This window comes from Neofelis nebulosa, chromosome 16 (genome assembly GCF_028018385.1).
Source record: "Neofelis nebulosa isolate mNeoNeb1 chromosome 16, mNeoNeb1.pri, whole genome shotgun sequence".
NCBI lineage: Eukaryota > Metazoa > Chordata > Mammalia > Carnivora > Felidae > Neofelis > Neofelis nebulosa.
Window position 1 is genome coordinate 17659451 of NC_080797.1, and position 23678 is coordinate 17683128.

At 50.8% G+C, this 23678-nt stretch overlaps 1 protein-coding gene across 1 annotated transcript in view; it reads right to left on the minus strand.

Annotated features, from left to right (window-relative positions):
• The window catches only part of SEC14L1 (SEC14 like lipid binding 1), a 56204-nt gene that overhangs the window by 10862 nt on the left and 21664 nt on the right, over window positions 1-23678 (minus strand). The window contains exons 4-10 of the mRNA XM_058705096.1: window positions 10019-10168; window positions 9767-9898; window positions 7723-7851; window positions 6702-6936; window positions 6000-6109; window positions 2933-3122; window positions 854-942 (exon numbers count right to left, since the gene is read on the minus strand). Of these exons, the coding sequence (XP_058561079.1) occupies window positions 854-942; window positions 2933-3122; window positions 6000-6109; window positions 6702-6936; window positions 7723-7851; window positions 9767-9898; window positions 10019-10168 (1035 nt within the window). The remainder of the gene's footprint in view (window positions 1-853; window positions 943-2932; window positions 3123-5999; window positions 6110-6701; window positions 6937-7722; window positions 7852-9766; window positions 9899-10018; window positions 10169-23678) is intronic.

Genomic DNA, 23678 nt, shown 5'->3' on the forward strand with positions numbered 1-23678 from the left:
AGATCGGAGCTAGGTGTCACCGGATGGGCGGGGAGGGCGTGCCCCGCTGACCTGTCTCTGGAATCAGCGCCTCTGGGGTATTGGGGGGGGGGGGGGAGGGTAGCTGCGAGCAGGGGAACGTTCAGCCACACGCAAATCCACGAGGAAGGGCAGTGTTAGAGCGGACTGGAAGCACGGCTGAGGGGACTCTCTGATCTGGATTCACTTCCCCTGGAGACACAGTCTATCCACATCTCTATGTGCACGAGTGCGTATATGCGGCCACGCGCGTGTGCACGTGTAAACGCTCTCACGGTGGCGAGGCCGACAGAATACACGACGAGATGCCAACGACAGATATTCGAAGACAATGGGATCATGGAGGTGTCTTTTAAAGTTTTCGTTTGTTTTTTGGTTTAAGGACAACACTCTTCTCCTAACTGCCCGCACTGTGGAGGCTGAAGGGGCAGGGGGGAGCCCGGGGTCCAGGGGTGGGAAGGAAGCATTTCTAATCGCTCAGATGGGAGATGCTAACCGCCCTCCCACCCCCTGGTGAGGCCGTGCTGGGGAAAGAATACCATGAAGAGGTCTGACCTGAGTGAGACACATCTCAAAAGGAGGAAGGGGGAGGGAGCAATTCGATGGAAAAAGAGGGCTCAAAATCGGCCCCAAGAAGCCATTCTGAGTGGCCATGGTGATTTTTCGTTCACGCTTTCCTGTGAAAAATATCTCTAGAGCTCCTGGGCCCTCTTTTGAAATTCTAAAAACGTACTGAGAGAGTTCCTTTCCTGACTGCAAACGCACTCCACGCTCGCTCTGAGGGGACAGTTGTGACGGTCGGAAGGGGGCGGTGGCCTCCCCGGGAAGCACTTACGTATCGCAGCAAAGCCTCCTCGCCGAGCGCTCGCACCAAACCCTTGGTGTCCATCTGCCCCAGCCTGAGCACATACAGCGGCCGGCCGTCTACGGAGGGGAAGGAAACGCATGATCGGCACCGTTCCTGGCGAGCAGCTGACCGGAGCCCTAACAAGGAGCGTGCTTCCCCGCTCAGAGGCCGCAGACGGCTGCGTGGGCACAGCAGAGCCCCCCCAGCAGCCGCCCCTCTGCCCGGGACCCGGGCACCCAGCAGAGCTCAGCCTCCGTCCGGCCCTCCTCTAACCGCCGGTGCCGACCGGGGCTCAGACTCCTCGAGAACAACCAGGGGATTGAACAGAGCCCACTTTCAACAGCGGGGGGGACCTCAGAGTACCCACGCTTCTTCCGTGAGCAGGGAGTATTTTAAATCTTTGATTTTTTTCGGGAAGAAAACGTGTTCATTTCATGGGTTACCAAAAAGTTAAAGTCTAGATTTCCTAAAAGTCCGCTTACCCTTGATTCCCACCTAGAGGATCAAGATAATTGAGGACTTTCAGGAACTCTTTACTTTCATACCAACCAGCACAGGGCGGCTCTACGTGTTTATAGCCTGGAGGCCTAACATGGAGCCTGAGGAACCTCATTCGCTATACAGATGCGCTGTCATCGCACGACAGCTACGCGGACGGCGTAAAGACCTCAGTGGCCACAGTGGGTCCCGGAATCAACAGATTCTCTAGATTCTAGACCCCTGACACTTGTTGTCTCAGGGAAGCAGGGGAAAGGATAGGGAAGGAATCTGCTCCTGACAAGCACCTGAGACCCGTCTTGTGTCGTCCACGGGGGGCCAGCCCGCTCCTCTGACAGACGGGGCCCAACTTTTCCTTGTGTTTATCACCTGGTGAACTTCATTCACCTCCCACTGGCTCTAGACCTGTTCTACGTTTTGTTTTGTTTTTTTAATTTTTTTTTTTAATGTTTTATTTATTTTTGAGGCAGGGAGAAACAGAGCATGAACAGGGGAGGGTCCGAGAGAGGGAGACACAGAATCCAAAACAGGCTCCAGGCTCTGAGCTGTCAGCACAGAGCCCGACGTGGGGTTCGAACTCACAGACCGAGAGATCATGACCTGAGCCGAAGTTGGACCCTTAACCGACTGAGCCACCCAGGCACCCCATAGACCTGTTCTACTTAAAACAAACTCTCGGGGCGCCTGGGTGGCGCAGTCGGTTAAGCGTCCGACTTCAGCCAGGTCACGATCTCGCGGTCCGTGAGTTCGAGCCCCGCGTCAGGCTCTGGGCTGATGGCTCGGAGCCTGGAGCCTGTTTCCGATTCTGTGTCTCCCTCTCTCTCTGCCCCTCCCCCGTTCATGCTCTGTCTCTCTCTGTCCCAAAAATAAATAAAAAATGTTGAAAAAAAAAAAAAAATTTAAAAAAAACAAACTCTCTAGACTCTGGCTCTAGATCTGTTCTACTTAAAACAAAAAGGTCTTTGCGCTCCCAAATCCTGTTGAAGGGAAGGTTTATAAAAAGTGTCTCCCAACGTTTATAAAATACATTAATGTTTTACTACGACGCTTCAGTCTTCGAAGGGTCGGGAAACAGAATAAAGAGATGTTTCCAGTAAGAACTAATAAAGCTACAATTAATATGGAAAAGCACAAAAGATGACGTCTGGAAAACAGACACATCAGACCTATTCCGCTTGGGAAGGGCCTGCTTTGAGGGGGAGGGCGCGCCAGGGCCGCCCCGTGCCCTGTCCACGTCTGCGATCCCGTCCTGTCCGCTGCCCAGCTCCGAACCAGGATGCAGCGGACACGCCTCTGGCAATGCCGGCCTTCCCGCAACGCGAAGGAACTTGGCGGCCAAGGGGGGTGGGGGGGGCGAGAGCGGAGAGAAGGAAGGGACAGCCCGTGCCGGCGTTCCACAGGGACGCAGGGCGGGGGGAGCTCCCAAGCAGGTGGGGGGGGGGGGTGTGGGGCTGGCCGCGATGAACGGGCGCCCCTTTGCCCAGGCGGAGAGAGGCGGGGAGACCACCCACAGGCCCTCTGGACTCCGCGCGAGGCGGCCTCTAAGCGCGCCCGGGATTCCCAGCACACCTCTGTCGTGATGGTGCCAGCCTCCGGCGTAGTAGTCCTGGAGGACCTGGGGGGGGCTCCAGGTATCGAGGATGTAGTCCACCTGGTGCTGCTTCCGCCAAGTCAAAGACTGACACATGATCTCCCTGGCTTTGTCGATGTTGAAGTCCCGGGCACGTAAGAACCGAAGAATGTGCTCGTCCTTTGGAATCTGTGAAGACAATAAGAGGTTTCTAAGCAACGGTAAAAGCCGCTAAGGGAAGAAAACCAAGTGACTAAAGGGGAATGAAACTCTAAAACTCACTTCTCGTCCAGAACGAGCTGCATTATTGCACCATTTAAAATCAGCCGCTACTTGTCGCTCAAAAAGAAACATTCAAAAAACAATTTGTTTTTTAAATCGGCTGTTACTAAAAAACCCCCCTCAAGGCTTTAGAAAATCACTACAGCTAATCTGAGTAATCTTTCCAGAATTCTATTTTAGTGTCAGCAAAGCAGAGCGAAGGCAGAAATAATCTGTTAAACGTCAAATGCTCCGGCCTGCCGGACCGATCCGTGATTGTGATCTGCGTGCGCTTCTGCACACGTGTATCGCACCCGAGCCAAAGTCAGAACGCAAAAGCGTTGTTGGTTTTGGTGGCGGTGTCGCTAACACACAGGGACCTTCTCTGGAGAGTCTGCTACCGGACGAGTCGGCTCCTCTGAGGGAAGGACCAGGCCAGGACCGTGTCCGAGTCTCATCTGGCCCGGCCGTCTTCCTCCACGGCCACACGCTCGCTGGTGCACACCGCCGGTCCACGGCGGGTGGGAGGGCAGGGAAGGGGGAGCCTTCCGACTCCCCCACTGCTGGGAGAGTAACTCCAGGCACAGAGATGGCATCGCTGTGACTCAGAAGGACCAGCATCCCACGGAGGTGGTAAAGAACGAGGGTTCTGGGACCAGAGGGCCCGGCTTCAAACCCTCACGCCAGCACTCCCTCGGGGGAAGACCTCGGGCAAGTTACTTCACTGCCCTGTGCCTCAGTTTCCTCGTATGTACAACAGGGGTGGAAGACCTGTCACCGTCTCAGAGGGACGTTGGGAAGATCTCGTAAAGGTCGTGAGAGCGTCTAGCCCGTGGCAAGCTCACGACAAACGACAGCCATCATTACAGCGGCTGTGCTCCCGGTAAGTGCGACCAACAGTCGTCAGACACGGAGGTGCTGGTAACCAAGGCCGGCAGAAACCAGCGCGTGGGTGGGCTCCATGCAATGCCCAGCTTCCCTTTACTAAGCGATGCCAGTAACTAGCGGGACATAGCAACGTGCCTGTGTTCACTCCTAGTCCCCTGTTAGCATGAGGTGGGTTACAAAAACCTGACTCCTTATAAGGCTAAAATTTTACCAAAAACCTCAAAATCGAAACTCAAACACTTCTAGTCTTAGAACAATCCGTGAATTCCTTCCAAAGCTTCTGAAAATTAAAATGTCAGAATACTTGGAACGTGATATCACTTTATAATTTGACAGGTAATTTTTGAAAACCTTTTCTTCTTTTTATTGCCGAATTTTTTTTTAATGTTATTATTTATTTTTGAGAGACAGAGAGAGAGAGAGAGACAGAGCATGAGAGGGGGAGGGGCAGAGACAGAGAGAGACACAGAATCCGAAACGGGCTCCAGGCTCTGAGCTGTCAGCACAGAGCCCGACGCGGGGCTTGAACCCATGAACCACGACATCACGACCTGAGCCGAAGTAGGACGCTTAACCGACTGAGCCACCCAGGCGCCCCTAAAGATTTTATTCTTTTTTTTTTTTAATTTTTTTTTTTTTTTAATGTTTATTTATTTTTGAGACAGAGACAGACAGAGCATGAACAGGGAAGGGTCAGAGAGAGAAGGAGGCACAGAATCTGAAACGGGCTCCAGGCTCCGAGCTGTCAGCACAGAGCCCGACAAGGCGTTCGAACTCACGGACTGTGAGATCATGACCTGAGCCAAAGTCAGCTGCTTAACCGACTGAGCCACCCAGGCGCCCCTTTAAATTTTTTTTTAACGTTTATTTATTTTTGAGACAGAGAGAGACAGACCATGAACGGGGGAGGGTCAGAGACAGGGAGACACAGAATCCGAAACAGGCTCCAGGCTCTGAGCTGTCAGCACAGAGCCCGACGCGGGGCTTGAACCCATGAGCCACGACATCACGACCTGAGCCGAAGTCGGACGCTTAACCGACTGAGCCACCCAGGCGCCCCTAAAAATTTTATTCTTTTTTTTAAAATTTTTTTTTTTTTCAACATTTTTAATTTATTTTTGGGACAGAGAGAGACAGAGCATGAACGGGGGAGGGGCAGAGAGAGAGGGAGACACAGAATCGGAAACAGGCTCCAGGCTCCGAGCCATCAGCCCAGAGCCCGACGCGGGGCTCGAACTCACGGACCGCGAGATCGTGACCTGGCTGAAGTCGGACGCTTAACCGACTGCGCCACCCAGGCGCCCCTAAAAATTTTATTCTTTTTTTTTTTTTTTTTTTTTTTTTTTTTCAACATTTTTTATTTATTTTTGGGACAGAGAGAGACAGAGCATGAACGGGGGAGGGGCAGAGAGAGAGGGAGACACAGAATCAGAAACAGGCTCCAGGCTCCGAGCCATCAGCCCAGAGCCTGACGCGGGGCTCGAACTCACGGAGCGCGAGATCGTGACCTGGCTGAAGTCGGACGCTTAACCGACTGCGCCACCCAGGCGCCCCTAAAAATTTTATTCTTAAGTGATCTCTACGCCTAACGTGGGGCTCAAACCCACAACCCTGAGATCATGAGCCACACACTCCACTGACTGAGCCAGCCAGGTGTCCCGACGTGTAGCTGTTTTTAAGTGAGACCCTTCTCTGGTAAACCTAGAAAAATAAACTAATTCTAAATAGAAGGGCATCACAATTTGCCATCAAGGACTCGGATGCCACACAGAGAAACACAGATCCTGTGACTCTGGGACTGGGAGGGGCTTCCCCAGCTACGGTAATCGGGAACATTTACTCCGAGGAACCATGAACAGGACCCGGGCCCACAGTTCCACGGACAGCACCACCACACACGGGGGGGCCGGTTCTCACTTTGCCCTTGTGGGTTTCCTGGAGCCACTGGCGAAGCCGGATCAGGCAACTCTCCTGCAGCGGGGTCAAGTCCCCCAGGTATCTCTTGATGTAGTCTGCGTCTAGTTTGTCTGGAACAGAAATTACATGACAGCGTTTACAACAAAGAACGCTGGAACTTGAAGGCGTCCAAAGTCGTCCTGCTCAGTAAAGTGCGGTCCTCCGGCCACAGAACTGAAGGATGCCACAGGGACAGCAGGGTCAAGCCGGCCCCCCCTTAGAGACCCTCAGTGATCGTCTGCAAGACCAAATCCCTGGCCAAGCCGCAGCTCAACCTACTGACTCAATTACCTTTAGGGCCTAGCACACGGGAAGCATAGAGTATCTGGCGACGCTACGATTGCAGTAAAAGGCTTAGTTGCTCCCTTTCGTTTGCTAAGTACGCCTTCAATTAAAATAACTGAAAAACATCTCCCGGTTTCAATAAAAGAACAACTTGATAGAACTCTTCCTGCCCATTAAAAAAAAAAAAAAGAAAAAAAAAAAAGAAACTTTTCTTCGTTCTAAGAGAAAACTACAATGGGTTACCTAAGCCAGAGGAAAAGGGACAGCGACAAAATGATACCTAAAGGTCCTAAGGAGACAAGAACGGGTCGAGGAACTGGAGGGAAAGGACCCCATACGACCCCCGGTCCTGCTCGTGGGACACCGCATCTTTCCTACCTTCAGGGGTCCCCGCCGCCGGCTCGGGCGGCCCGCCGGGGCTGCTGAGGGCCTCGCCGCCCAGCCCCTCCGCCTGGGCAGCGTCCGAGACGACAGCAGCCGAGGACGCCGCCTGTTTCTTGCAGGACGCGGACGTCTCTGAAGAGGAAGCTATGGGAGGCGGAGTCCAACGGGGCACGAACGTGATGCCTTCTTCTTCCAGCTGACGAAGATAGTATTCAATGATTTCTTTCCCCTTGAAAATAAAACCGATTTGACGGTTAGTATATGATCCACATTCAAATTATTCGCCCCTCCCCCAGATTTTTAAGACACTAACAAAAACCGAATAGCCACAGAAGAAATCTATAAAAGCAAAAGCCAAATGCCTCTGTGTCTGGGTTTTGCATAATTATTTTACTTCCTCTTCTCCAAAGGTCCAGGAAGTAATTTCTAAAGAGACGGGGTTTTTTAAATGACTGATTAAAAGCACCCATGTATCACCCTTGTACTCAATCTGTGCTTTGTGTCTCGACCCAAGTTCTTTCCAACACCCTGAAAATAAAGCCAGCCTTCACATAACATTCACGATCTCACACGGACACTCTCAAAACCAAAATCCCACAGCAGCACTGAGCAACAGCACGAGAACGAGACGGAAAGTTTTCCACGCAAGGTGAACCTAAGAACCCGAGGCCTGGGGACCCCCGGGGATCCCCGACAAGCGCTCCCCCTGCCCACAGACAGGTCCGCTCCCGCCTCGCCCACCCACCCCAATCGGCCAACGATTCTGGGCAGAGGGCACAGCGGCCAGTGGCCGCACCTTCCTTCTACATCACTGGCAAGAGCAATATCTGAACTCCCACCCAACCCTCCCCCTCCCTAGAACCCAAGACTCGGGGGAGAGTCAAATCATTTCCGCGTCGTGAAACGGCCGGGACGCCCGACTGGCCCGTTTCCGGCCTTCTGAAAACACTGCCAGCCTCGAGCACCTCAGAGGCTCCTGCCTCCCCTTTTCCATAAAATCCCAAGCTGGACTCACTTTTTTTATGTTGCTGGTGTATTGTTTCATTGCAATTTTTTCCACTGTACTTTCGAAACCAAAGAAAGACTTAATATCTAAACTTGCAGACTGTTCAAAACAGGTCCAGTCTTCATTTTCAGGGTGAACCTGCAGACAGATGAGAAATCATTCCCATTAACTATGCTGATGAGTGACGGCATCATCTGTCGGCTTCTCCATCAACTAGTAACCAAAAGAAAACACTTACTCTACCAGTAACGTTACGGTCATGAAAGCAGCAGATGGAAAATTTACACAGGGAGGCTCAAAATCATAAAAAGACCTAAATATTTGTAAAATATTCTAGGAAAAAAAAAATCGAAAAACGCCTGTTAAAAGGAGAGCTCTGCTTTCATTGGTGGTTCATTCATTCACCGTATTTCCTGAGCAGGGTTCTCCAGTGTAGACAAAACGAAGATCCCTGCCTGATGCAGCATACGGTCCGGAGGGGGAGACAGCCAATTAGCCATGAACATAAAGAGGTAAGAAATTGAAGACAAGCGCTAAGGGAAAAAGGAAAAGCTGGAGCAGGTGAACGAACTGGGGGGCGGGCAGCAGAATTGAACAGGGCGTTCAGGCTGGCTTCATCCGGAAGGGCAGATGTGAGCACAGACCGAAGGTGAGGGCGGGAGTCCAGCAGAGATCCGGGGGCACAGCGCCCCCGGCAGAGGGCGCACTTGGAGCAGAGGTCCTTAGGGGAAGCAGCCTACGCCATCAGGGAACAGCAGGTGCGTAGGCTTGTGCACAAAGACAGCAGGACAGCAGATGTGTGAGGACGAGAAAATGAGGGGCCCTGTAAGCCCCTGGGAGGCCTCTGGGCTTTTCTGTGTGAAACGCAGGAAGGCTGCAGAAAGTATGATACGATCTGACACACTTTATTTATTTATTTAAAGTTTTTAATCTTTATTTATTTTTGAGAGAGAGAGAAAGAGCAGGGGAGGGGCAGAGAGAGAGGGAGACACAGAATCCCAAGCAGGCTCCAGGCTCCGAGCTGTCAGCACAGAGCCCGACGCGGGGCTCGAACCCACGGACCGTGAGATCCGTGACCTGAGCCGAAGTCGGACGTTTCACGGACGGAGCCCCCCAGGCGCCCCTGATCTGACATACTTTAAATGAATCACTTGGGATTCAGCGCTAAGGATACGGTGTAGAAGGGTGAGGAAGAAGCGAGAGACCCTATTAGATTATTCTAGTAATCTGGTGGCGAGTTAGTGACGAAGAACAGCAGATCAGCCTGATACAGAGGTACCCACCACAGGCAAGCCCTGCTTTCCCGAAGTCTGCATTCCGCCCCATCGCCTCTACAAAAGACTGACATTCGTGCCTGTTTTGGCTAACCAAAAGAAATCTAAAGAGGATTTCCTCATTTAGGGAAATGGGTGAACGTGAAAACAGCGTTCCCCGTTTGTTTTGCAAAAGCCGTTACGGAGGCAGCTCGTACCCCAAGCGGCGAGGATAGCACCAAGCCCCCCACCCCGCCTCCGGAAGCCTCGAGACTCCAGAGCTTAGAACAGTGTCTGTGGGCCTCTGGGCTTTGTCTCCGTTTATTCTGTGCACCTGTTAGCAAGACGGGTCCTGGGGCACCAGAAGCCCCTAAAGAAGCTCTGTTTTGCATACGGGAAGGCTAGAAAATCTTCCCATATACACTCGTAATTGCTGCTTTGCTTTGCCCGTGTTCGGCATACGAAAGGCTTCACGGGAATCCTCTACTTTCAGAGAGCGGAGAAAACTGTTCTCTTGGGTCCTTCCCGTGTACTTCTGAAGTGTTAGAGTGGTGCCGGAAAGGAAGGGACATGGGAAGGTCACAAGGCGACCTTGACTGCTACAACCATGTGACCCATTCTGCAGTAAACCACAGCTGCCACCCGCTGACCCCACGCGTCAGAAGCGAGGGGCGGTATCTGAAGAACACAAGGCGGTGTGCCGTTTAGCGCGACGGCCACGCGGGTCCCAGAAGCACAGGCCGGCCCAAGCCTGCGTCCCCTGCCCTCCCCGCGCCACCCCCGCGAGTGCGGTTACTCACAGTGTAGCAGCAATGTTCGTGGATGATGACCCGGTTGGAGAACGTTTCGTTATGGGCCTCGATGTGCAAAGTACGTTCCCGAGAATTCAGTGAGTTTTTTTGGACAAAATAAACATAATCGACTCCTGCAATCTTTAAAAAAAAAAAAGAAAAAAAAGGAGAAAACGGACTTATTAATGACACCGAGTGCAACAGAAGCCGTGAGCGTTAAGTTCGTCTGCAGGGGGACGGCCTAAATGCCCCCGTGGGTACCTTTTTCAGCAGCCTTGGTGCGTCTATGTCCAGCTTGCAGCGCCGTTCTATAATGTGAACGGCCCCGTCTTCGCTCTTGAACTCGTTCACGGTGTCACTGTCCACAAACATCGGGATCAAAGGACACGTAGGGAACCTCCTTTCGTAGGCCTGGGGATAAATTGTTTTAAAAAAAGGAATTAAACAGAGATGCGACCCGACAGCCCGTCACTGAGATTCTCCCAGGAATAAAAGCATCTCCCGGGGCGCCTGGGTGGCTCGGTCGGTGAAGCGGCCAACTCTTGATCTCAGCTCAGGTCTCGATCACAGGGTAGGGAGTTCAAACCCCGCATCGGGCTCCACTCTGGGCGCGAAGCTTACTTCAAAAAAAAAACAAACACGGCATCTCCTGATACACGTCCACGCGTCACCACAGAGCTGCCTTTGCCTTTACATCACAAGCTTTTGTTAAAAAAGAAAAAGACATTCTGTGTTCATGGACTGGGAGACTCAGGGCAGTAAAGATGTCAATCCTTCCCACGTGGCTACAGAGGTTTAACACAACTCCTATCGAAATCCCAGCAGGGCTCGTCTTTGCCTAAGCTACAGACAAGATTATTTTAAAAATTATATGGAGGGGCGCCTGGGCGGCTCAGTCGGTCGAGCATCCAACACTTTTTTTTGTTTGTTTTTAATTTTTTTTAACGTTTATTTATTTTTTGGGGACAGAGAGACAGAGCATGAACGGGGAACGGGGGAGGGGCAGAGAGAGAGGGAGACACAGAACCGGAAGCAGGCTCCAGGCTCCGAGCTGTCAGCCCAGAGCCCGACGCGGGGCTCGAACTCACAAACTGCGAGATCGTGACCTGAGCTGAAGTCGGACGCTTAACCGACTGAGCCACCCAGGCACCCCCGAGCATCCAACTCTTGATCGCGGCTCAGGTCACGATCTCACGGTTCACGAGTTTGAGCCCTGCGTCCGGCTCTGTGCTGACAGTGCGGAGCCTGCTCGAGAGTCTCTCTCTCCCTCTCACCCTGCCCTTCCCCGGCTTGCACTCTCGCTTTCTCTCAAAATAAACAAACTTAAAAAAAAAAAAATAAAGTTTATACGGAAAGGCAGGAGAACTAAACCGGCTAAAACAATTCTCAACAAAAAAAGACTAAACTGGGAGGCGTCACTCCAAGAGGTGTGGGATGGGTGCCTACTGCGCAGCCACGGTGACCCAGGCTTGCGCGGCTGGTGGTGGAAGGGACACAGATGTCACAGGGCAGACAGCCGTACACGGACCCACACAAATACGCCCAAGTGATTTTCTTTTTTTTTTTTTTTTTTAAATTTTTTAAGTGTTTATTTTTTTTTTTTTAATTTTTTTAACGTTTATTTATTTTTGAGACGAGATAGAGCATGAACGGGGGAGGGTCAGAGAGAGAGGGAGACACAGAATCGGAAGCAGGCTCCAGGCTCTGAGCCATCAGCCCAGAGCCCGACGCGGGGCTCGAACTCACGGACCGTGAGATCGTGACCTGAGCCGAAGTCGGACACTCAACCGACTGAGCCACCCAGGCGCCCCCCAAGTGATTTTCGACAGAGGTGCAGGAGCAATTCAACGGAAGAAGGACGGCCTTTTTGTCCAACAAATCTGACTGGAGGCCTTGCACACCAACAGGAAGGAACAAAAAAAAAAAAAAAAAAAAAAAAAAAGGACCTCAACCTGAACCCCACACCGTATGTACAAATTAGCTCAAAACGGACCATGGACTCAAATGTGTTTGTAACCCGCTTGAAATGACAACTGCAGAAACGCAGAACGGATCGGCGGTTGCCGGGGGGGGGGGGGGGGGGGGGAAGTGGGTGCAGCCGTCAAGGCACTCGGAGAATGTTCAGTATCTTCGCTGCATCCACGGCGGTATTCTGGTTGTGACGACGGACCACAGTCTCCCTAAATGTTACGGGGGGCGGGGAGGAACGGGTAAGGAACACAGGGGGACCCCCGGTGTCATTCCTGGTGAATAACAGGGTATTAACATATCGTGAATCTTCAATTATCGCAAACTACGAAACTTAAAGCATGAAAAAAAGCTTCACTTCCTGTATAATTCATCCAAACTTTTCGACAATGCACTCAGGCGCCCGATTTAGTTTACGGCGTAGCGAGTGTGGTGATCTGTGAAGACAGCGTTGCTGACGACCTGACTACTGAATTTACGCTAAAACCGAAGCCACCCGGCGGCTCGCGGGGCTGCAGGAACAGGAAACCGAGGCGGCCGGATGACAAGTGTCTGGGCTCTAAGAAGCAGCATGGAAAAGAAGCCCGGGGCTGGGCCCAGCACCTCGGTGACGCGATGTTCCTATTAAAGTGACAAATGCCACTCCTCCACCAGCTGTCCTAAAAATGGGGGGGGGGGGGGGCTGACTTCCCGCCTTAAGTTAATCACAACCACACACAGATTTGAGGAGAAATGTATGCTGTTGGCAAGGTGAATGACAACCTCAAAGTGGCACCGACTGCTGCGATGTGACCTCCCACAAGGGGCGAGGCGTTCCGGCGCACGGCCAGACTAACACACTGCCTTCCGAGGAGCAGTTTCCTGAAGCTGCCCGTGGACAGACCTGACGTCTGAACAGAAGTAATACTCAGGTCGCAGGAGCTGCACTGAACCCCCCATAAAGCACCAGAGCAACCTATTTCTTATATTTTGTATTTACAATTTTTTTGTATTCGTTTTTTAGAGAGAGAGGGAGGGAGGAGCAGAGAGAGAGGGGGACAGAGGATCCGAAGCGGACCCTGTGCTGACATCAGCGAGCCCGATGCGGGGCCTGAACTCACGGACCCTGAGATCCATGACCTGAACCGAAGTCGGGACGCCGCTACCAGAGCGACCTATTAATCCCTCCACCCGGTTTTCACTAATCTCACTCTAAGTATCCTCGATAATCTGGTACGTATCTCCTCTCCTCTCCATAACACTACAGGGCTACACCAGTCTGCAAATTTCCGGCTGTGCTCCTGCTGTCTATGTAAGATACCACGCGAGGCAATATGGGAGGCAGTGGAAAATGAAGCAGACAGTTCAGGAAAGGGAGTCAGGGTCATACACGAGTGTGTCCTAAGAATAAGCAAGTGCCATAAAGGTGTAAGGAGAAAGAGAACACCCTGAGCTTTGGAGAGAGGGGTGGTGTAGGAAGGCTTCATGGAAGAGGGGGCATTTACACTGGGCCTCAAGGCACACGACTGTTTATAGTCATCGAGGAGGGGAGAGATTTCTAGGAAAGAGAACCCAGGAGCGTGGCCTCAAGGGAATGCCGCAGGGCGAGCAGGGACCGAAAGCCAGTGGAGGAGGGAACGGTGGCCTGCAGTGACACTTGTGACAAGGCCTGTCCCTGCTGAGCACAGCCCACGTGGCCACACCCTGAGGGCACAGTGGGGACTAAACCCAATGGAAGGTCTGGCTGTCCTGGAGTTGACCTACCTCACGGGGCGATGGAGAAGGAGGGAAGTCTACTATGTGACCAGAGTCGCCCTTTCAGAAAATCAAGGACAGTCATGCACGGGGCGGTCTGGAAGGGAGGCAAAACTTACGTGGTGGCCAATTATAACTGCTTTTTAAAAGTCTTTACTTTGGGGGCTGAAAACATATCCTTCCTATTCACCTACTCCCCCCTCCTCTCAAATATATTCTGCATCCCATTACTGCTATAATCTTGACAAATCACACAGCATTCGTCTCTTAATGCATTTGAAATAAACAACACGTAAGGAGTTGAACTGCTCAGACCATACCACACAGAAGTCTCTGGGAGGCCCTAAAATAGGCCGGTATTGAGTATTGAACACGGGAACAACTCTAGAAAAAAAAATTTGCTATCATTTGTTCTACAGACACTGAAAACCATCTAAACTGGGGCGCCTGGGTGGCGCAGTCGGTTAAGCGTCCGACTTCAGCCAGGTCACGATCTCGCGGTCCGTGAGTTCGAGCCCCGCGTCAGGCTCTGGGCTGACGGCTCGGAGCCTGGAGCTTGTTTCCGAGTCTGTGTCTCCCTCTCTCTCTGCCCCTCCCCCGTTCATGCTCTGTCTCTCTCTGTCCCAAAAATAAATAAAAAACGTTGAAAAAAAAAAAAAAAAAGAAAACCATCTAAACTGAGTTTTAAATTTTAATAATTACAAAAAAAAAAAAAAAAAACCTGGCTTTGTATACTCCAGCGCTATGACATATCAAAAAATTGAAATACAAGGATTCAAACAAAAAGATTCTTTTTAAGTTACATACGGGGCAGAGTAGGCACTCGCCAAGAAATACCCGAAGCCGGGATCTCTCCTATCAAAGGACCTATTAGATCATTTTCAAAATGCCCACAACGGCCTCTAAATTCTTGCAACAGAGTGGTCGGCACAGGGCATTACCCTCACAGCCCAGTCTTCAATTGAAGACACAGTACAAACTCTCCATCCCCTGTAAAATCATCCATCCGTGTAGACGCCTGTTTTCACAGAGACTCGCCTTTACTTTGGCCAGATGGCCTTAGACGTGACAGTGCTAACGCACGACCCACCCGGGGAATCGGTACACTCCTCTGCAAAGCTGTCTGTGCGGAAGGTTCCTAGCGAGCTTCTCCCTGCTTCCCTGCGCGCCCTGATCGGCACCTGCCCCCCGTCCCCAGGCACACCACTCAGCCACGGGGCAGGGGCCAGTCCATGTGTCTTCGCATCGCCTAAAACAAAGTCACTGCTCAATAAACATTTTTTGAATTATGGAATAAAACCTTGCTTAGACAGGGGCGCCTGGGTGGCTCAGTCGGTCACGTGTCCGACTTCGGCACAGGTCATGATCTCAGGTTTCGTGAGTTCAAGCCCCGCGTTGGGCTCTGTGCAGAGCTGATTTCAGATCCTCTGTCTCCCTCTCTCTCTCTGCCCCTCCCCTGTTCGTGTGTGCTCGGGCTCTCTCTCTCTCTCTCAAAAATAAACATTAAAAAAAAAACAACAAGAAAAAAAAACCCTTACTAGATAAAGCAACAAATCAGCTCTTTGTCTCTGTGCTCACTTACCTGGGCCAATCTTTTGGAGATATATAAGGCTCAGGAATTCTGCATACTGTTGGCGCAGAAAAGCCTAACTTTCTAGAGGGTTATAGAAAAGGAAGATCGCAAAACGGTGACAAAACTTTAGTCTCTGAAACTGCTTACAGATACCAGACCCCAGTTTTTCAGCACAAACTACAATCTGCAAACTTGCTGCAGCCTCCGAAAAACAGAAGCATCCCAATCTTATTAGAAACATTTATGCACATCTAGTTTTGCCCACAGGAAGGGCCTAGAAGCAATGACACCTCAGCAGCAACAAGAAACTTGGCATCTAGAGCTCGGTTTCTAAATACCACTCAGGACTAGAGAAGAAGGCGTGCACTGTCAAGAAATGACTGATTACAAGTCTGAAGGGAAAGGTCAAGGTGAATCTGAAGTACTTACCAGAAATAAGGATGCGCTCAGTGACTGAGGGGGGGCATGTCAAAAGGACACAGGAACCAGCCTGAAGGGGTTCCACTCCCCCCGTTCCGAGATCATTTGAGCACCAGAAAGAGAAAAGATAGTGATACCCAAGAGAAATGGGCGGGGGAGGAAATCTTACAGACAAATGTCACCTAATAACCACAGGGGCAAACAACACAATCAGAAAACCACAATTCTGCAACCACCAATTCATAACTGGTTCGGGCAAGGATCGACACAGGGCACGACTGAAAGGCTGGAAGAGACAGCACGGTCTCCAAGATCAGCCTGCAGGTTGTCAGTTACAAAGGGACAGATGATGGAAATCCGTCCCTTTATACTGGAAAGATCTAGCAGATACCAGCTCCGGCCAAGGATTTAACTTAGGACCAAGCACGGGACAACCTGCCGCGCTGCTGTGACACAACGGAAGCACGCGCGACCTCTGCAGACCTCACAACAGAAAGGGAGGAAATAATCAAGACAAGTCCAAGATACGGGGCACTGCACAAAAGCACCGGCCTGGCCTCTTAAAAAATGAGAAAGGCCACTGTCTTGAAAGATGAACAGAAAAAGCCGAGAACTATCTAGCATGAAGGCAATTAAAGAGACAGGACTACCAAAGGCTATGCTGCATTGGCTCTTTGGAATAAAAATAGCTCTAAAGAATATTTAAGGACATGTGCCCATGCATCACACACTAAATACTATCGTTCTGTCCGTGTGAAATTTCGCGGGTGTGATAACGATGACCGTTAAGCAGCGTTTCTGTTCTGAGGCAATAATGCTTTAGTACTTAGGGCAAGGGTAATGATACACACAGCTTCTTTCAAATGGTTCTGCAAGACTCAGGCTGTGAGTGTGTGCATGCATGCATGTGTGTGTGTGTGTAAGAGATAAAGCGAATGTATTAATTTATCTAAGTGGAAATGTAGACACGTATTTGCTACGCTTCATCAACTTCTTTAATAATAGAAATTTCTCAAAGTAAAAAGCTGGGGACACTAGCAACAGGGGAAGGTCACTTCGGGGGGAAGGGCAATATGGAGACCAACAGTGCTTTTGCACGGAACTGAGTACGACCTTGTCACATCTTACCCAGCGTGAGGTTTGGCCCAGCTCCAGCCCGAGGTGGAAGGCCAGGTGAGAGGTCCCCCGGGGCCCTGCGCCTCGGCACGGGGGGCCTCCGGCCTGGCCCGGCCACCGTGGCTCTGAGGGGACGCGGGCCCAGAGAGCTCCAGCTGCCGGCTCTTCACGAGAAGGCAGCAGTCTGGATTTCTGTGTGCAGCTTCCCCATTCTGAAGGCTTAGTTCGTGCCCACGGGCCCACGTCCGCAGGCCTTCGAGTCTCCTCCCTGCACCTATCTCTCCAGAACTGGGCAGGAACCCAGGCTTCAGTTCTCTCCGGGTTCAAATCACCGCCTCGGGAGAGCCACAGGAATTTCCCTCCGTCTTAGTTTTCACGAACTATCTGCAATATTATTATGTCACTTCCTAATCACACTCGGCATGTATCAACCACAAAAATCAAGAGAGGCCTGAACAGAATTAAATTTTCCAGAAGGCATTCTTCCAGCGCGAGAGAAGTGTTCTTCGATGTCCTCTCTTAAAAGGAAAAGCTACTTTCGCAAGAGACCAAGAGACGTTGACTATTATAAATCACTGGCTCACTCGTTTTGTTTCACAGAGCCATTGTTTCAATAATAAAAACAAAAGCAGGGCCTTACCCATTTGCCCCAGGGAGGAAAGCTGCCTGCTGGGTAACTCGGCTTCCTCCCACCTTCCTACACCCACTCTTCCTCCTTCAAAAGGGATTTCTGAGCCTGTAATTCGGGAGCTTGGCAACAGCACTTTCAGTTTTTAACCGAACTTTGAATGCAATTTTGAGATATTGAAAGCTTGTACTGTGCTAAATAAAACCATATTTTAGGGAAGACATTTCAACTTGAGAAGTAACGAGCTTAACAGCGCACTCTGCCAGGAAAACCCATTTAAAAGAAATTCCATTTAAAGAATCTACCTTCAGATTGAACTAGGTTCATACACAACTTAGCCAGCGAACTAAGCCAGCCGCTTCCCGGACGACTTGGATATCCTATGGCACTGGACGTGACCCTCAAGCGCACTTAGACGCAGAGCTGGTTTTACCCCGGAAAGACTCCCGAAGTGGAAAAACCCTAAATACGGCGGGAGTCTCTCAGAAGTTGCCAGTGCTCGAAGAGGCAAATATAAAACGCATCGGGGAGACGTGGGAAACTGACCGAAGCCCCTCAGAGTCGGTTTTCCGTAAGTCGCCGACTTAGCAGAAGTGACAGCCACATACAGACAGAGGGCCTGCCGCATAAGCCACCGTGTTGAGATCTAGACAACGTGACTGTGGAAGACACAGGGACGGGGCTTCTTCAGAAGCAAGACACAGACACACGTACCGTCCACAACGAAGAAAAGACAGGGGGGAGGTCACGGACAGCAATGACAATGAAACTGCTTCAGACAGTGGGGGGGGGGGGGGGGGACATGGCTCCAGGATGGGTGGCGAGAGCACGTGTGCAGAAGGGAACGTTCCCGATGGGGGCCACGGGAGCGACACCACAAGGGAGGAGACACTCCGTGGACACGCTCCGGAGCAGCCGTTCAAATCCGCGGACACCGCGTCACCTGCCTCAGAAGCGGCTCAGGCACAGGAGTCGCGCCGCAAAGAGCTTCAGGCACCTGGTCTGTTGCTGGGACTCCAAAGCATACAAACAGCTCGGCTAAGTGAAGGCGTGAAGAGTGTCAACGGCCTGAGGAACCTGGGGGCCCCCCCCCAACACTGCATGTGGTCACAACTCAAGTCCTTGATGGGCTCTTGAATTCCGCCTCCGCTATTACAAGACAGGCGGACTTCTATTTAGTCCACTAGCAAGGCGAGGTTCCGAATCACGTGCTACTTACTTGTGAATAAATGTGTTCATTCTTTTTTTACTTTTTTTAAGTTTATTGATTTTTGAGAGAGAGAGAGAGAGAGAGAGAGAGAGAGAGATAGACAGTGTGGGTGGGGGAGGGGCAGACAGAGAGGGAGAGAGAGAGAGAGAGAGAGAGAGAGAGAATCCCAGGCAGGCTCCGCACCGTCAGCGTGGAACCCAACGCGGGGCTCGAACCCACGAAACTAAGTGAGCTGAAACCAAGAGTCAGACGCTCAACCGACTGAGCCGCTCAGGCCCACTCAGGCGTCCCTATGTATATATGTGTGTGTGTGTGTGTGTGTGTGTGTATATATACACACACACACACACACACACACATATATATATATATTTATCTATATATATAAATATATATTTATATAAACACAAAACAAAATGTTTATAAAAACTTAAATTTTTGAAAATTTGAGTCCTTTCCAAGAAAAGTTATAATCCAATCAGTTGTGATACACTTCCATTCATCCAAAGTCTTCATGACCAACCCAGTCAGATTAGCGATTTTCAAACGAGTTCAAGACCATGAGCGGACTAACTGGGGTAACAGGGTACAGACAACTGTCCGGGCCAAGTGCTGAGTTAACACCAAAGTCCCCATCCTCAGTCACCGGCCTTCAGTGGGACCCACAAATCAAGTCACAACAGACTGGACTAGCCCCGGGAAGGTCACACAAAAACACACAAAGATTCTACGGCAGCTAAAAAAAATACGCAAACATCTGACAGGTGCCAAGCCGTCTTCCTCTGGGATCAAACACATCTGAAGTGTAAATTAGGGATTTCGTCTTAGACAAGCTCAGTTCCAGGGTTCTGAGGACATACTCTCTCAGGGTGACATTTAGTGTGGAGAGGGCGTGAGTTGGGCCCGTGGGGCCGGGAGCTCTAAGGACAGGGCATCATGACCGACGCCAACGGGATCCAGTACAAGAGGCTGGACCCTCTTCTAGGACCTTCTCCGTGGAGCAGGGCCACGATGAGCGAAGACAGGAGCGCAGCCGAAGCGCAGATGGCGGACGTGCGGCTCCCACACCTTGCGCCACAGTGTCCCGACCGCACGCACATTCTTCTGACCGTCCCTCGGTCCCGCGGCCGCCCTCACACCGCGGAAGACACCGGCCGTGTTTCCCGGCGACCGAGGAGCCGGCTCGGTGCGCTCCCCCACACCCCCGGGGGAGACAGGCGGGTACTGGGAGGCACCGGGAGGAGCGCAGGTCAGGCCCCGTGTCCCTCGTTCACACGCCTGTGCCCCTGCTCTGGACGGTTCTCAACACAAAACGGCTGTGTTAAAGGACAGAAAAACTTCGCAATTTCTTTCCCAATCCACCTATTTTCGGTGGGACCACAGCACACGGACGCGGGACATGGTGCCACTGGGGGCGGCGGGCCTCCCTCAAGCAGAGGGGGCCGTGCACGGCGGCCACCTGTGTCCCCTGCCCCGTCACCGGCCTGCAGACGACCAGCAGTGGCAACAGCAGCACAAGCAGAAAGGTTCTGCTGGAAATTACCCACAAGATCAAAGGACTTCACGTGCGAGGAGTTTCAGTTCCAGCGAGGTCGCTACCCTTCCTTATCCATACTACGGTATTTGTAAAGAGGGCCCCAAATCACACAGCAGGAGGGTTGTTGCGACCTCTTCGACAACTCGGGTGAGTGAGACCCAAACCGTGCCTGACTCCGCTCCAAAGGGCAGGGCCCCACACCCCTGAGCGCGAGGTGGGACGGGAGCCCCCTAAACCCAGATGCCTGGCAAAGGTCTCTCCGCGAGGGTAGCGGGAACTGGCCCTCCATGAACTTGTATCTAGTTGAGGATGTCCGACCACAAACGTTTCGACCGTGAGGGTCCCAGCCCAAGTGACCGCGAGTCCTTGACAACAACAGAACACTGAGCCAAGGAGCAGGTGCAGGTGCGGCGGGCGGACCGCAGCAGAATGTGATGGCGCCCCCTCCCCCCCCACCCCCGCACCCAGGACAGCAGGACGTCAACCTGCACCCACGGCAGCACGCGGCCCGAGCACACTGCTCCCGGCTCCCGGCAGAGAAACGCCAAGTCGCTATCTGACAAGGGCCAGCAGAGTCCTGGGACTCCTCGATGCTGTAAGAACCAAACGAGCAAGAAAACAAAGAACTGTCCTTAGAAGAAAAATAATCAATCATCCGAATCTATTTCAAAATTAGCATATGTTCAGGGAGGGGCGGCAGCGCCTGGGAGGCTCAGTGGGTAGACCAAGCGACTCTCGACCTCAAGGACGTGAGTTCAAGTCCCACGCCGGGCACAGAGCTTATCTGGCTGCAGCAAAGCTACCAGGCACAATAGTTTCTAGCTGTTCCTGGTTAAAGACAAACGTGAAACCATTCCTTCCCTCCTTGCGTGTGCAAGCAGCTGTACGGCTACACTCCTGATTCAGTAAGGTCTTCTAGAATACTCTACCTTACGGTACTTGTAATGTATTCCTTCTCGAGAATTTCCGGGCAAGACTACGTGGGAAACTTCTGTGAACACAATTTAATAGACCGACACAGAGTTCTTGAGCTTTCAAATGAAATTCCAAGAACGATCTAGCATGCTCGATAAACCGGATCTTCCGCTTTTTAGCCTAGAGTAGAAAGCTAAGGCCCTCACGTGTTGCACGGTATTATGTTTCTGGAAGAGCTGGAGATCGACATCTCAGACACTAGCCTGGGGGTGACTTCAGTTTGTTTACAGCCTTGAAGATAATCGATGAGGACATTTCTGACTGGCTTCTCTGGGAACGTTTGTCCTCAGGCACCACCACATGGTGCCCTACGTCAGAGGATTCTAAATGTCCCTTCGCAGCACCCTTGACATCTCAGTAACTTTTCCACGGTGCCCCAATGCCAGAAGAAGTATCGGGTGTTATTAGGTCCAGACAAGCTTGAAAAGCACTTGTGTCCTAATAACTCAGTAGCCATCTGAAACAATAATACTCTCAAGTCGAGGGAAAATGTGTTTTTGTTCCATTCCTACATGGCCAGTGTTACTTGTGAGGGTGGACGCTTGGGTGCCACCAAGGCGGGGAATCACACGGGGCGCTTGTGCTCTCGTTTCCTGTTGCCCACGGATTCTCATGCCGCACTAGCTAATTTTTAGCACAGCAGCCAGCGAAAACACAGCTCCACAAAGATGCGACGCCATGAAAAGAAACCGTGTGAACCAATCTTGAAACGTGAGCTACCGTGCATGCGCCAGGAGTCTGCACGACGTCCAAGAAACGTTGACTATCGAGCGTGTTTTCTCAAAATGTAAAAAACACCCAACAGCACTGTGGTGCCCTGGGGTGCCTCGGCACAGTGCGGGAACTGCGGCTGCAGGTGCTTTATTTTATTTATTTTTTTTAAATGTTTATTTTTTGAGAGACACAGACAGAGCCCAAGGAGAGGGGCAGAGAGTGAGGGAGACACAGAATCCGAAGCAGGCTCCAGGCTCCGAGCTCTCAGCACAGAGCCCAACGCGGGGCTCGAACTCACGGACCGCGAGATCGTGACCTGAGCCGAAGTCGGAAGCTCAACCGACTGAGCCACCCAGGAGCCGCAAGCAAGTGCTTTAAATGTTATTCATTTGTTCCTAAGTTCTGCCTGCATACAGAGGCGGTATTCAAAATCTGAACAAATTGAGCTTCAATCCAATGGATCATTCTCTACCATCAGACTTTCTATCAAAAACAAAGGGTCCAGTGTTCTGGTAAGTTTCCAACTTCTGCACAGAGATCCTGGAGAAGCAAAGAGATGGTGAGCAAAGCTTCTGTAGTAAGTGAAGGGCCAAAAAACAAAGACTTTCAGCTTCACGGGCCAGGTAGTCTCTGTCACAAATACTCAACTCTGCTTTTATAGGACAAAAACAGCCACAGATAATACGCGAACAGATGAGTGCAGCCGTGTTCCCTTAAAACTGTATTTACAGACACCAAAAACTGAATTTCATATACTTCTCACATGTCATGAAATATTATTCTTTGGAATTTTTCCTAACCATTAAAAAATATAAAAACTAAATATATATATATGTGTGTGTGTGTGTGTGTGTATATATATGTGTGTGTATATATATATGTATATATACACACACATATATATAATTTATACATATTTTTATGTATCATCTATATGATCTATATATAAAAACTAAGAGCTGTCTGCAAAGACAGGCAACAGGGCACAGCCTGCCCACCCCTGATCTAAGAGATGACCTCTAACATCCTTAATTGGAATTCCTTATGGAATTCCATTCCTTAATGGAATTAAAGTTCCATTTAATTATTTTCTCACAAAAATTCCAGAGTTCTTGAAAATGCCAATCAGAGGGTGGGTGATGGGTATTGAGGAGGGCACCTTTTGGGATGAGCACTGGGTATTGTATGGAAACCAGTTTCACAATAAACTTCATATATTGGAAAAAAAAAAAAGAAAATGCCAATCAGTCAAAACTGTGGACAAAAAAAAACTTTACATAAAATAGAAAGAACTGTGAAGCCATGGATGGTCACTTCATACGTTTTATGTTTATTTACCTGAACCATTCTCCATGAGAAGGCAGGATTCCAACAAATACACATCTAACTGACATCCACAAATCTGACTATGTACATTTCACCCAAAAAAGGAGTGGGGAGGAGGGGAAAGGAGAGAATGCATTTGAACGATGAGGAAAACACCCACCATTCTACGCAATGAACAGACGACTCTGGAACTCTGTCATCTAAACCAGCACCCACTAACCACATGTGGCTAGTTAAAGGGTAAGTAACTTTAACATTTAGTTCCTCAGCCTCACTGGCCACATTTCAAGTTCAAGAAGTTGCTCTGATATTCTTGGCTGATTTACAAGGAACATTTTGACCTGACAACTACACACCTTTGTCCTAGCTCATGTCCCTAGAACGTCTGTGGGGACTGCGGTGAGCCCTAAATAATAAGTCTAACGATAAATGTCTTCTCTCCTCGAGACCCAGAGAGTCATTCATACTTCTTGATAAGCTAATTATACTAGTCTGAGTTTCAAGTCTGTTTTATTAACTGGGTCTTGTTATTTAAAGCCTTTTGTCCAGACGCAGAATAGAAAGAAGGCTGTATCACCTATTTAAAAATTTCTGGGGGCGCCTGGGTGGCTCAGTCGGTTGAGCATCTGACTTCAGCTCAGGTCATGATCTCGCGGTCCGTGGGTTCGAGCCCCGCGTCGGGCTCTATGCTGACAGCTCAGAGCCTGGAGCCTGCTTCGG